General features: G+C 40.4%; 2 protein-coding genes across 6 annotated transcripts in view; one reads left to right on the top strand and one right to left on the bottom strand.

Annotated features, from left to right (window-relative positions):
• creb5 (cAMP responsive element binding protein 5) overlaps positions 1-6,802 on the top strand; it is a 36,425-nt gene extending 29,623 nt beyond the window's left edge. For 2 of the 5 annotated variants that reach the window (XM_004077824.3, XM_011485165.3), the window contains exons 8-11: positions 325-648; positions 1,871-2,098; positions 2,197-2,305; positions 4,340-6,802. In XM_004077824.3, coding sequence (XP_004077872.1) covers positions 325-648; positions 1,871-2,098; positions 2,197-2,305; positions 4,340-4,497 — 819 coding nt within the window. In that variant the 3' untranslated portion in view covers positions 4,498-6,802. The remainder of the gene's footprint in view (positions 1-324; positions 649-1,870; positions 2,099-2,196; positions 2,306-4,339) is intronic. The other 3 variants (XR_910234.3, XR_002291964.2, XM_011485167.3) reach the window with 3 other exon arrangements.
• Positions 6,803-8,056: 1,254 nt separating this feature from the next.
• cpvl (carboxypeptidase, vitellogenic like) lies at positions 8,057-13,111 on the bottom strand. The gene is made up of 13 exons (XM_004077823.4): positions 12,972-13,111; positions 12,579-12,757; positions 12,375-12,496; positions 10,316-10,430; positions 10,165-10,223; positions 9,987-10,066; positions 9,843-9,909; positions 9,635-9,757; positions 9,378-9,509; positions 9,170-9,268; positions 8,897-9,070; positions 8,618-8,800; positions 8,057-8,536 (listed from the first exon to the last, which is right to left on the bottom strand). The coding sequence occupies exons 1-13, from the start codon at positions 12,974-12,976 to the stop codon at positions 8,438-8,440; spliced, it is 1,437 nt and encodes a 478-aa protein (XP_004077871.1). The 5' UTR covers positions 12,977-13,111; the 3' UTR covers positions 8,057-8,437.
• Positions 13,112-13,806: the final 695 nt, after the last annotated feature.

Genomic DNA, 13,806 nt, shown 5'->3' with positions numbered 1-13,806 from the left:
GCAATATCAGAGCTATTCAGCTGTACAGTTTTGAGCCAGATTCCAGCTCTGACCAGGAAAACGAAGCTGTGGATACATCACAATGGAGCAGAGCAGGGAGCTTGTAGCCCACCTAGTGCATTTTCTATCACAAGATCAATCTTTTTCAAACAGAATTTTTCCGTTTGCCCCCGATTCACAACAACTTCAATAAATAAATATTCAGAAATGCAATTTGCTTAATTTTCTTTTCCTCCACTGAAAAATAAATCTTCGTCAGAGTGGGTCTTTAAAGTTCATTGAATAGGAAAACATATTAACTATGTGTTTATTTTTCCCACACAGAGGCTGAAGGCTGCACTTTCACACCACCACAGTGCCATCACCAACGGCAACATGAACTCCATGGGCCACATGATGGAGATGATGCCATCACGGCAGGACCAAAGCGGTCATCATCACATGCACTCCCACCCGCACCAGCACCTGCAAGGCCCTCCCCATGCCTACCAGCACCACGGACACCACCACCACAATCAGGGCCACGGCCAGGGCGCACATCACCATCCGCAAGCTCACAATCCCCACCATAACTCCCACAACCCCCATCTCCATCCTGGGCACCCACACCAGACCTCTCCACACCCCGCAATGCACTCTGCGTCCCAGGTGAGCAAAGCGCCTTCCCAGCAATGACAATGTTTCATACACAGCATAAGTCTCACACATAAAACATAATTGCATCAAGGCTAAAACAAGGCAGTGCCTCATAGCCTTCTGAGTAGTTCTGGATCAGATATTGGTGGTTTGGTGGTTAAGTGTCTTTGAATAATAGAGCAAACTTATGTTCCCTTGCTGCAGCCACAATGCCAAGCAGTTTCCTGGCATCCTTGTCAGTGTCATTTTTTTATTTTCTGTGGCTGGTTAGCCATAGTTTAGAGGTTTGATGCCCGCCGTGAAAGGGCAAGATCTGTAAGAGGTCATAAAGTGTCAGCTACAAGAGATGCTCAGCACTGTCTTTTGGAAACTTTGCTTCACTGAGCCATTCACCACAAAGCTGCTATTATTCAGTCCCACTCGCGCCAGGTGCTGAAGTTTTATAAAAAGCTGGTCCTGATGGTGAGCAGACAGGCCTGGCTCATGGTTGTGGAACTTCTTAGCTGTAAATCTATTTGCTTTCAATTTCAAGTTTTTCTCACAGGATTATAAATTGAGACATTTTGTTCTTGCACTCTGTTCCGTGCAATCTGATGTTGATAAATTATGGTCTTAACTTAAAGAAATGCTGTACAATCTATGCCTTAGATGTATGATTTAAAAAAAAAAAAACTTAAAACAACACGTTCTGTATTCACAGCAGCCATTAAAGCAGCTTGTATTTTTCCTTGGTTCTCATAAAAATGGTAATGATCTTCGGATTGAAAACACCTGACTTTGCCAAGAATATGTCAAGATCTGTCAGCATACATACAGTTTTAGAAACAGGCGTTTCAACTGTGTCTGTCGGTGTTAGCCTGAGTGGAAGTGGGCGTCGGAAAACTGCCTCCCAACACCTCTTTAACAAGGTGGGTAGCTTGGTGAATCAGCCCACTCACTCACTCATTCATTCACTCCTGACACATGCAGCTTGGGCTTCAGAGGCGCGTGGAGCGAGCAGATGTTGTTTTTAGGGAAGTTTCCAGGCATTAAATAGCTGGATCAGATAATACATAGATGCTTGTTTACAAGCAAGAGGCCCCTCTTAACAGCAGAGAGGTAGAAAAGCCTACAGGTGATGGGTGGTTATCCAGATGTCGGAGTGCTCGCAGCACACATGTGGCTGGATGGTGGCAGACAGACTCTGTCTCATCAAAGTCTCCATAACACTTGTCGTTTGTGCCGCGTGTTTCAGATGTCACCTGCAACCCAGCAGATGCAGCCCACACAGACATTGCAGAGTCCTCCCCCCAGTGGTGGGCGGCGCAGGCGAGTCGTGGACGAAGATCCAGATGAGCGACGGCGGAAGTTCTTGGAGCGAAACAGAGCGGCTGCGACGAGATGCAGGCAAAAGAGAAAAGTTTGGGTGATGTCGTTGGAGAAGAAAGCGGAGGAGCTCACTCAGACCAACATGCAGCTTCAGGTACAAACACCAACCTGAGGTTCAGCTTTAGATCAGAACAGCATTTTAAGACTTTGTTGATGATTTTTTTTAAAAAAAGGTCCTTTTCTTTATTTCAGAATGAAGTGACAATGCTGAAGAGTGAGGTGACCCAACTCAAGCAGCTTCTGCTCACACATAAGGACTGCCCCATCACAACTATGCAGAAAGAGTCCCAAGGTTACCTCAGTGAGTAGCTCAAACAAAAACACTCCTTAGTCTTATGAATTCTGATGGACAAATTGGGATGGCCAAGGGCTCGTCTCTGTGATGCTGGCGTCCAGCTCCCACACTTTATGCAGGACTATTTTCTTTTACTCATGGCTGTGTCAAACCCTGGTAACAAGCCTGGACAGGGAGTTGGTCGTCTGAATCTCACAACAGGCTAATATTTCCATCAGACAGCACCTCTGTGGACGGAGGTGACAGAGTCTTCATGTGAGGAAGGCATCACAGTTGGGTTTTACTTCCCAGATGTGGCCAAACTCCTTAGAATCTTTTGGACATTTGTCAAGTTCACATGACTTCACAGTCTCGTTTTTCGATATTAATGCGAGTGACATTTCCATGTAATCCATTTCCATAATTAGGATAGGGGCACCGCCCAGTGTAGCTTATGCACAGGAAAATAAGGCTCACATGAAGCTGAACGGCTCTATTCTGCAGGAGAAAGACAACTCCCATACCGGCTTAGGATGACCATAACAGATGAGTTTTGCTCATTGGAGAAAGCGATTAATTTTAACGTAGACAAAAAAACGTACTATGAGCATATTTTTTAGACATAAACTTTTACATTAGTGTACTGGCCTTGTCATTCAGTTTTTTTTAGAATCGGCTTTTGACTTTTACAACTTTCAACTCCAAAGTTCTATTTGCTGGTAACTAATGTATAATAAATTTGACAGAAAATAAACTTTTACAATCCTCTTTTCAAGTATTTATGTTATATATACAAATATGCACATCAGGAACTGATGAAAAACCACAAATTAAGGGTGGGCTTGAGGGCAAGAACTTTAAAACTTTAATAAATAAACTTGAACAGACCATTAAACAAGAACAAAATTAGAAAGAGTGCAAACAACAGATGACCTGACAACAAGACAGCTAAACACACAGAGGATGATTAGCGTAAATGAAGACAGCTGTGGATAATCAACAACTTGAACCTGATGTGTCTGTGACAGCAAACACACAAAACCTGAAAACAGATTATGTCAAATACCAAGAAAACATAAGTGAAACTAAACAAAGCAAACAAAAGGTTTGTGTGCCATCCGCCATAAAACTTCACAAGAAAAAGAAACAAAAGGCCACAAAAAAAGCCCTAAAAGTGATCCATAGATATTGCATTTCAATAGGGAGAGGTCTTAGGAATGTGAAGAAAGATTTATTTGTGATACAAAAATATGCATGAAATAGCCCATAGTCTTTGGGCGGTTAGACTCTCTGGGCAGACGACGTCTTTCTTCATTGGACTACAGATGGATAAACCCCAGAGCTTTGGATACTGATGGTGGTTGAGACCACTGTGGGGTGGAGGAGGGCCGGAAAAACTGTCTAGAATGTAGAAAGATAAACGTGCATGAATTTAAAAGCAGAAATATGATTGTGATTGGCTGAGACAAGAAGGCTAGGAATTTAGCTATTGAGCGAAAGCCTAATTAATGGAAAGCGTGTAGAGTGAGTGACGCAAGCTTACCTGGAGGTGAGGTAGATCTTTATTGAAACAGCAAAGCTTCACAATAAATGATAATCCTTCTACATCTTCTGAAAAAACAGTAAGGCTTTACCTCCAAAAGTTTTCCTTCTAGAGTTTTTTTATATGTTGGTGTTACTGCACACACTCATTCTGCTGAACCTAAATAAATCATGCAGGAGTTTGTTTTTTTCTTAGAAAAAATTATAGTTGATTTGAATTTGACCCTAAAGTGACGTGTTTTTTGCTATTTTGTTTTTTCCAATTCATTGTTTTATTTTCTTGAAAGTGGTTTGATTTTTATTGGATCATTTTATGATACATTTTCTAATTTAGTTGAACAATTTGAGCTGCTCAGGTTTAAAACAAAAAGTCAAAATACCTTGATTTTGTCCCAAAATGACTGTTTTTAGCAAAGTAAAGACATTTCAGGGTTTGAGGTGCACACTTGTGTCTGTGCCCTAATTAAAGGCTTTTCCTACATCTAAACCTGATCCGCGTTGTCTCTGCTGTGTCCTCAGGTCCAGAGAGCAGTCCAGCAGGCAGCCCAGCTCCAGCATGCAAACAGCAGCAGCAGGTCATCCAGCACAACACCATAACAACCTCTACAACGACTGTAGGGGGCAGCAGTGTGCACGGGCAGGCCAACCATCACACAGACATTAATCCTATCCACTAGGAACAAGTCTAAAACCTCAGCTACAGCCCCGAACCCCCACCCACCACAACCTCTGCATTTTGAGGGTTACCAGCTGCACACGCTGCCCCCACCCCTCAAAGAAAAAATAAATATAAAAACCTCAAAGGCCTGTGAGGCTGTTCTTTATACAGTAGCTAAAGTATATTTTTATAGACCTATTAACGCATAAATGTTCGATGCTCTTGCTTTTTTACCTGCTTCTTTTGCGCTCGCTGAAAGGTTAATTTTGCTCATATCATGCACCGTTTCAATGGTTTTCTGTAGTGTAACGGTACTAAACTGACCATAGTGGTTTAAATTTTTTTTTTTTTTTTAAAAAGGACACATGAGCATTATCTGACTGTCATTGCTACGAACGATTGTTTCACTTGGCAGATGGACTGAAAAGTAAACCAAATGTTGTCTGTTTCACATGTGGACAGAGTGCTGAGCATTTGCTGCACATTACGTAAAGAAACCGAGTCATGCGGTCACCATGATGTCCAAAAAGACAGAAATATGCAAGCAGGTATAATATTTGTTTGTTTTGTTGGAAATAAAGGGACTGTTAATATTCTCTCATCAGCATAGTTTTCATAAGAATGGGACTTATGGAGAGCACGGAATACGACATGATAGTGATGTAGCCATATGATCAAGTCAGAGAATAAACTACAGTATCGATCATTTTCTCTTGAATGATCATGTAATAATCACTGTGATAGCGGTGAGGCAGCTCAGGACCAGGCAAAGCTTTAGAGTGTGTGTGGCATCCCTTCTGGTCCACTTTTTAATGTTTATTTAACTTTTTAAAATGAAGACTTCAAATTAAATAGCGATAATTGTGTGCTTCAGCACCGTTTTGCATGTGGATATTTCGTACATTTGTGTTTTCCTTCTTTTGTCTGCAGAGCAAAGTTCAGCGGCCGCGCTGTGCGAAAAAGTGACGACTTGTAGCGTTTTCTTTCCCCGTTGAGGGGGGGGGGGGACTGGCAACCTTGAAGGGAACAATCCTTGGCATGGTTTCCAAGATGTCACAACGTGCCTCAAATCTTTATTCAAATAACTGTGGGCTTATTGCAGGCGGCAACAATTGCAATTTCAAGAATCTCTTGGTTTGTTTGTTCATTCATGTCTTAATGCATTTACTATAAGGCCAAAATTCCTCTGATTCCCAGATGAATACACATCTGACCTTGAAACCTAATCTTCTCATCTTGACCGCAGCTCCTTGTTCTTTCCCAGGAATGTCAGTTCATTAGCATGAAGACCACAGTGCACTGTGTTTTACAGTAAGACGATGGAGATCCACTCCACTGACAGGTGGAGTAATCGCAGCGCTGTCTATGCACTTTGTCCTCTGTCGTGCCAGAGGGTAGAATAGCCATATTAAGGTCAGAGTAATTCTCAGTGATCCCCTGTCTACACACACCAGCAACAGACCTCACTGTGTTTGGCTTTATGAAGAGACTGTGCCTGGCTTGCATCACGTTGAAACCAGGAGGGTTACATTGCAAGGCTCTAGTTAAGGACCAAGCATCATTTCATTTGTGCTCTCGTTGTTGTTTTTCTTCTCAAAGATGAAGACAGTGAAAGTTTATATTTCCATTCCCTTTTTGAGTGCATTTGTATCTTTTATGTCTTTTTTTTTTCTAATGTTGGACTTAAATTCTCATGAAAAAAAGGGCTTTGTTGCACCAACCTTAAGTACTGAACCTTGCCTTATATCTGGCCGTCAAACCACCCTTTGTACATTAAGTTTCTCCAAATCCTTTGCATGTGAAAATGGATCAACAATCTAAAAAGTATGTTCAACTGGAATGAATAAAAACAGAGTAAAATGTATTGACAGGGGATCTTGGTTTGGAGAAAAGATCTTTGAAAAGTCAGATGTGCAGCATGAATGTGCGTGTGAGAGTATTCTGTGCGCTGGAGAACAAAACTCTTTCTCCCCACGGATGTTTTAAATGTATAATTTTAAATATTGTACATAATATTGTTCATTTTCTATAATCCTGGATATGTAACGCAACCACCTTTCTATTCAAAGGGCGTATGAATGTGTGGTACGTTTGTAAATAATGTTCTTTTCGCACTTGTTGCCTTTTGTTGTATTTCAAGGCTTGCTCCAGCACTTGTTATATAATGAACATCAATGCCTGCATCACTTTGTACATTTTTTTGTTTGTTTTTTGGCGTGTCGTTTATTACATGGTTACATTTTATTTGACATTTGTACAGGCGTCTAAGCATATTGTTGCTGTTACATTATGATATAAAAAAATAAAGCACTTGTTCTGTAAAATGACTGTATTTTTTTCTCTTTTAAAGACAATTATTTGCTCTAAATTGACTTCTGCCAAAGGAAAAACGCAGTTTAAACCAAACCTTTGTTGATGCTCAGCCTTGAAAAATATCCCCTCATAAAATACTTATGCTTTAAAGGTTTAGAATGCTCATTAATTATTGATGTGTCTAGACAGCTTGATAGAGGCCCGATGAAATAACATTGGAGTTAAATTTGCAGCACACACATGTTGTTCTTGAGTCCAGATAGATGCAAAGTGGCCGCTGCACTCAGATGAAGAGATGTGCTCATATTTAGATTTTCCATCAGATTAGAACAGGCATCAGCTCCAGGATGCTTAAGTTAGGGGATGTCAACCCATGCATGCTCACTCCAACAGGTCCTTTAGAACTTCATATTCACCTTTCAGGGGAAGAAAGTTCCACGTGTGTGGAGAAAGAGAACTTTACACCAAAAACCCTTTTTTTCTTAAACACACAACTGCAAATGTGTTTTATTTAACCCTTGTGCTATCCTAGGCACTTTAACATTGGGAGTTGGGTCATCTAGACCCACTAGACAGTGCGCTGAGCCTTTTTTCTTCAATGATTTGTGATCTTCATTACTTCATAGATAAGGAAAATATTACCAACATTTTGAAAATAGATATAGACCTTAGAATAGAAAATACCTTTTTTATTACATATATACTGGTCAAACTGCTTGATGATTAAATAGTTTAGAAGCTGAAGTCTGATAAAATGTGTGGATTGATTTCCAGCACAGCAGCAGATCCAAACGGATATGGATGGATAGATCTCCATCTATATCTATCGATCTACAAGTATATGTCTAATCTTAAGATCCCATAACTACGCCACATTTGGACTTAAAAACCAAATCAAAACACGATCTGTGCACAAAGTCGGCGATATGTTTTAGCACAAAAATGTCACATTATTTATGATTACTTATGGCTGTAAAAAGCCACATTTTTTTATAATTTGGAAAATTGTAGCTCCTTTTTGTATTTGCCATTTCATTTTGAACCTCTTTGAGTCCAAATGTTTGCAATGAAGTAACTGAACACATTTTAACAGCAATAAATCAAATTTCTAGTTTGTTCTTGAATTACACTTCTAGTGTAAAGTCAGTTTTTTGATGATTACTATACAGGCACATGCAAATGACAAAAACATGAATCAGAATAGGGCTCCACTGAATTAGATATCTAATAGTATAAATATTTAAAAAGTAAAGAACTGACAGTTGTTCTGAAAAGGAATGAATTTATTGACATTTCTTTTGAAACACTGCCCCCTGGTGTACAGAAACCAGAGATTAAACAATTGTTTATGCAGAGAAATTTAAAAAAATATTAAAAAAATAAAATCAACCCATCAGAATTAGATTGCTGTGTAAAATTGTATCCTTTCCAAAGTATGAATGAACTGAATTAATCAAAACAGCTTTTATTTGTTGTGATGACATTAGGACAGACTGAAAGAGCTTCAAGTAATTTAACCAAAATCCAAAGACAAAATAAAAGTCTAAAATCAAATGTTTCCTGTTTGAAAATTCTTTCTAAAAAAAAAAAAAATTAACATTTTTAATTCAGTAGAAAGTTTTATTTTTAGATCAACATGATTCCGGTCACTTGGAGCTCTGCGTCGACAAGAATCTGTCAATCATATCGAACGACCTCTCTGGCTGGTCGTAGGGCAGAATGTGTCCTCCTCCTCGGATTATGACCTGCGGGACAGATAAAAACTCTCTGCATGTCTTCAAAATAAAAATAAAAAACAGGAAGAAGAAACTGCAAACTGTGCTGACCTGGTAAAACTCTCCAACTTGTCTGACATAACCCGCCACATCTGTGTCACCGGGCTGCAGCTTCCAGTGAAAGCGGGGAGCAGCTTTGTACTCTGCAGCTCCAGTCCAGTTGACTGTTAGCAGGAACCTCTCAGTCAAAGGAGCAGCTACGATTACATCCAGCTGCCCGCTGTACATCAAGACCTGCACACATCGGGGAGGAGGGGGGCATTTACTTCAAGCTTTTCAAAAACCTTCTTCACATTTAGCCACTTTGCATTTCCCACTTGCACCCCTTACCCTGTAGTTATCCATCAGCTCCCCCAACCACGGTTTGATGCTCTTCATGACATCCTGCAGGAGGTGCTTCTCCACCTCAGAGCCGTCATGGAAAGTCAGGTTCCCCACGTGGATGGCACGCCGCACGGCAGGCAGGGTCACAAACTGAGAAAAGTATTCCTGATCCTCGGGTTCCTTCAAAGATACAAATGAGCAAACAGTTCTTTTGTTCAGATGGTTCCAATAAAAACTCAAGAGAGCTCTTTTTTGACAAGGAGAGACGGCCTCGAGTACCCGACACGTCATGTAGTTGAAGTAGTTGGTGCAGCCGGTGGCATTTTGGAAGAAAGATGGGTATGGACTCAAGTCTCCATTCAGCAAACTGTCAAACACCTAAAGTCAGAGGACAGAACCATGTGTTCTCACTTTGACTGCAGTGTAAAGTCTGTATTTGGTTTAAACTACAGTTTAGGATGAAATCTTTGACAGGAACATAAAATACCTCAAAAGCCTCCACCCATTTCTGCTGCTGGATGAGCTGGACTCCAAAATCTGTCTGCTTGTCTACATACTGCTTCTGGAAATCGTCGATCATTCCTGTTTGATACAGGAACTCACCGTAACCCTGCAACATCTGACAGCGAAGAGATGCCTGAACATTATGTCTACTCAACACAGAAAACTGTCGTCTCACGACAAACGACAACAAAAAAAACCATCCAGCAACAAGGCTCTTTGTTTTCACTGCTGGATACAAACCACTTCTGGGTCACAGAGTCCATCACCGATCGCCATGCCTTTAAAGTTGATCTTCACTTTAGCAGTGGGGTTGTTTTTGTGGATGTAATAGGAAATGGCGGGGACGTACTTCCCTGCATACGACTGGACAGGAGCAAAGCATAGTTTAAGTTACAAATAGTTTATCTACCAAGGACAATCATTAGATTTTTTTTTTGGTCAAACTAACCTCTCCAGTGGCGTAGAACTCATTAGACTGGTACTCAGGAAACATCTGGAAGAACTGTGTTAAAGCACTTTTAAAAAGGAAGAGAAAGGTTAGAAAACATTTACGCAAAATTGTAAGAACTTCAGAGTGAGTGTGATGACAGACCTGTAGAGATCTCTACCAACATCGTCCTGATTCTGAGCAAAACCTTTGTCATCGTCGGTGAAACTGAAACCGGTTCCCACCTGAAAAAAGGAACAAACTCCTAAATGGATGAACGTGCGACAGAAAGATGACTTTATGGAAATGATTCTTTTTTATTTATAGTAAAAATAAACCTTACCGGGTTGTCAATGTATAAAACTGAATATCTGCTTGTCCATGTGATATTTCTTAAACCAACTGCAGAGAAAACGAGAACAGCGCTCAGTCCACACCACTCTACCCATAATGCACACAGCATGTGTTTCTATACATATGCTTGATGCACTTACTGGTCAGGTTCTTGTAAACCACATACGGCCCGTGTTCCACAAAGAGTCCAAACATTGATGTGCCCCCGGGTCCACCTTGCAGCCAGAGCAGGACCGGTGCTTTTTCCTGACCAGCCTATCAGTCAGATCAAACCAGCAATAAAACATTGAGACCACAGCACCCCCTAGTGGAGGTTTTGATTGATCTATTTGGATAAAAAAAAAAAAAAAGTTTTATTTTGACAGTTGAGTTTTTACTCAAATAAGAACTTACGGAGCCTGTGTCCTGACATTAAGATATTAAAATATAGCTTGTTCCCACAGATTAATATCTCGTTCCCACAGATTACTATCTCGTTTGCACAAAATACTATTGCGTTCCCTTGAAATGATTAACTCGTGCGAACGCAATAATTCATTTGTTCGAACGCAATAATTAATCCGATCGAACGCAATAATTATTCACGTCATAAGTCATACACGTGGATATGCTCTCCGTACGGCCTCAAAAGCCACTTTCAGCGGTAACTTCCGTGTCTCTGTGACCCATATTCGTTCAAGAAAGGAACATGAAAAACAAGAATGATCACTTTATTACCGTCTCAATGAATATAAGAAAAATATCATAAGATTTATGATACCTAGGCTGCTTTGTCATACGATAGCTCCTGCTAGGCTACTACTAGCTCCGCCGCAGAGCTCTTTGCTCGTCATGCCGGCATTCGGGCAACTGGCTGGAGACGGCCAGCTGATATTATAGTTTAGGGTCAAATGGGTATAATATTCAGGACTTGTCTTTTATTGACATACTCTTCAGCAGTCAGTCGCTTTACATTCGAAGGCTATTTATAGTAGGCTACATGCTAACTAACGAACTAGCCGATCATTTATCCTGTTAATTACGTCATAGATTTACAGCCGATACCTTCACATTTCTGTTACCGCTGAAAGCGGCTTTTGAGGCCGTACGGAGAGCATATGCGTGTGAATGACTTATGACGTGAATAATTATTGCATTCGAACGGATTAATTATTGAGTTCGCACGAGTTAATCATTTCGAGGGAATGGAATAGTATTTTGAGGGAACGCAATAGTATCTTGTAGAAACGGAATAGTCTTTCGTTCGAACGAGATATTCATCTGTGGGAAGATATATTTTAATATCTTAATGTCAGGACACGGGCTCCGTAAGAATTTATCAATGTTGTTGCTTTATATACAATTGTGGGTTTCTGAAGAAAAAGAATTGTAGTTGTGATTTGTAGTTGAAGTCAGGAAAATACAAGTTATCTTGTTGCAGTACATTATTCTGGTTTTCTGAGCTTTTAGAACACTTTAGGTCGCTCATTTGGTGACATTCTGCAGCCAAATGAAACTTCTAACCTCCTGACATGAAAGGAAAATGCTTGGTTTATTTGTTAAAAAATATGATACAAAGCATACAAACTCTTTTAGGCTGAAGGAAATTCAGTTTACAAAGCCTGATTTTATCATCCTGTCACAGGGAACATGGGTTATTCTTCAGTTAAATGTCTACAAATATAACTAAAAAAGCATAAAAGTTAAAGTTTTATTCCTTAAAAAAATATTAAAAACCAACCTGCCTGTGTTTTAGTTACCATAAAGCACTAATTTCAAAAAGCTTTAGACTTACAGTCATGAAAATTTTTAAAAAGTGCTGCAAGAGAAAAAGATGAAATGTTGCAACATCACAAACTTCAAGGTTCACATTTCACACACACACTGTTCAAGTTACTGCATTTCATTCACTAATGAAACTCGAGGACAAAATCTTGTCAAAGTTTGTATTTTTATAGCGTGTCAGGAGACGACGACATGTGACAGAACTGTTGAGTTTCAGATAAGACCCTTAGTCACTGATTGACAGTTTCATCAAGAAAAGATTGAGTTTAAAGTGGAATTCCTCCATCTTTTGGTCCCAAAACAGGTTTATAATCCCAGATTGGATTAGGATCTACAGCTGCACTGACTGGCAGAGTAAAATCGGAGTAATATTATATTAAAAAGCCAAATTGTGTATCTAACTGCACCCAAGCAGCTGTGGTGAGTTAAGCCTACCATAAAGGCAGGGACAAACCAGAAGAAGAGGTTGCTGTTGTACGCCTTGTTGACGGTCAGATATCCAGCATAACTCTTGACATTTGCTCCGGGCAGGTTTCCAACCAGACTCAGCTTCTTGGCTGAAATAACAAGAGCCTGCATGGTGACACGGTGCACTCCAACCCAAACGCCCCGTAGAATCACCCTTCGGGGCTGCTTTACCTTCAGCTATGGCTCCTTTCTCGATGTAGGGAGTGAGGAAGAGCGGGGAGCCGGGGTCCAGACCACCCAGGGGGCTGACACGGTGAGACTTTCCGCAGAAAAATGAAGAGCAGCTCCGGGAGGTGGCCGACTCCAAACAGGTCCATAGAAACAAGACGTACAGGGATTCCTTCGATAACCTGCCAACATGCATGTCTTTATGTCAGACTACACAACCAATTCACTGTGGCTCCATTACCTCGAACTCAATCCCAAATAAAACTTTCAAATAAAACGGTGCAAGGGGAGGAATCGGCAGCATATCATGATAATGATATGGGCTTGTTTTGACTGGCTTAGTTCCTTAAATAATAATACATTTTACCTGGACAGACAAAAATGAGCAGAACTCACCTCATTGTTCTGACTTTGCTTCAGAACCGGTACTGAAAACGTCCTTAAATTGGAGGGAAATGGATCCGGACGGTACAAAAACTCCTTACTTTATGATGTTGTAGTCGGGCCCCGCAGTCACATGACCAGATTTGAAGGTCATGTGGAAGCATAGATCACGTGATTCAACTTTACCAAAACCAGCCCTGAGTATTGTCTTGCAGGCTGGACACGTCCGTGTAAATTCTGAATTGCAAAATAATATAAATAACATTAAAAAAAATCAGTAGGCATTATCTATCTCTATCAGTGTGATTACAATATAAGAGAGAAAAAAATGCATTTCTGTTTTTAAAAAGTCATTTCACATTACTCATATTAGTTATAAGTATTTTAGAACCACACATGCAGTCACGCTTTTTCTTTTTTCTGTAAAGGCACAAACAGTTAAGGTGTTTTCTGTGGGCCCCTTGAAACAGCAGAGCATCAAAGACACAGACACACATATAGTTTTCCTTTTTCGAGGTCTACTGCTTGTGGAAATTTAAAATTAAAAACAGATTATGCACAGTGGCACTGTGTGCACGGTGGAACAGTGATTAGCACTCTTTCCTCTCAGCAAAAAGGCCCTGGCTCACGTCCCAGCTTAGATCTGGGTTCAAGTCCCTTACGGGGTTTGAATCTTCTTCCCATATATGTGTGGTTTTCTCCAGTCACCTCCCACAGTTCAAAATATGCCTCATGGGCTAACTATTTACTCTAAAATGGGAGTGATTGTGTGCAATCTTGTGATCCTGAAAGGGGTGTTGTGGGTTAAGAAAATCAGTAGAGAATTTATCCAAACAGTGGTGTATTT

Source organism: Oryzias latipes, chromosome 16, assembly GCF_002234675.1.
Source record: "Oryzias latipes chromosome 16, ASM223467v1".
NCBI classification, from domain to species: Eukaryota; Metazoa; Chordata; class Actinopteri; order Beloniformes; family Adrianichthyidae; genus Oryzias; species Oryzias latipes.
Note: the sequence above shows the minus strand (reverse complement) of the source record. Positions and strands in the feature narration are given on the sequence as shown.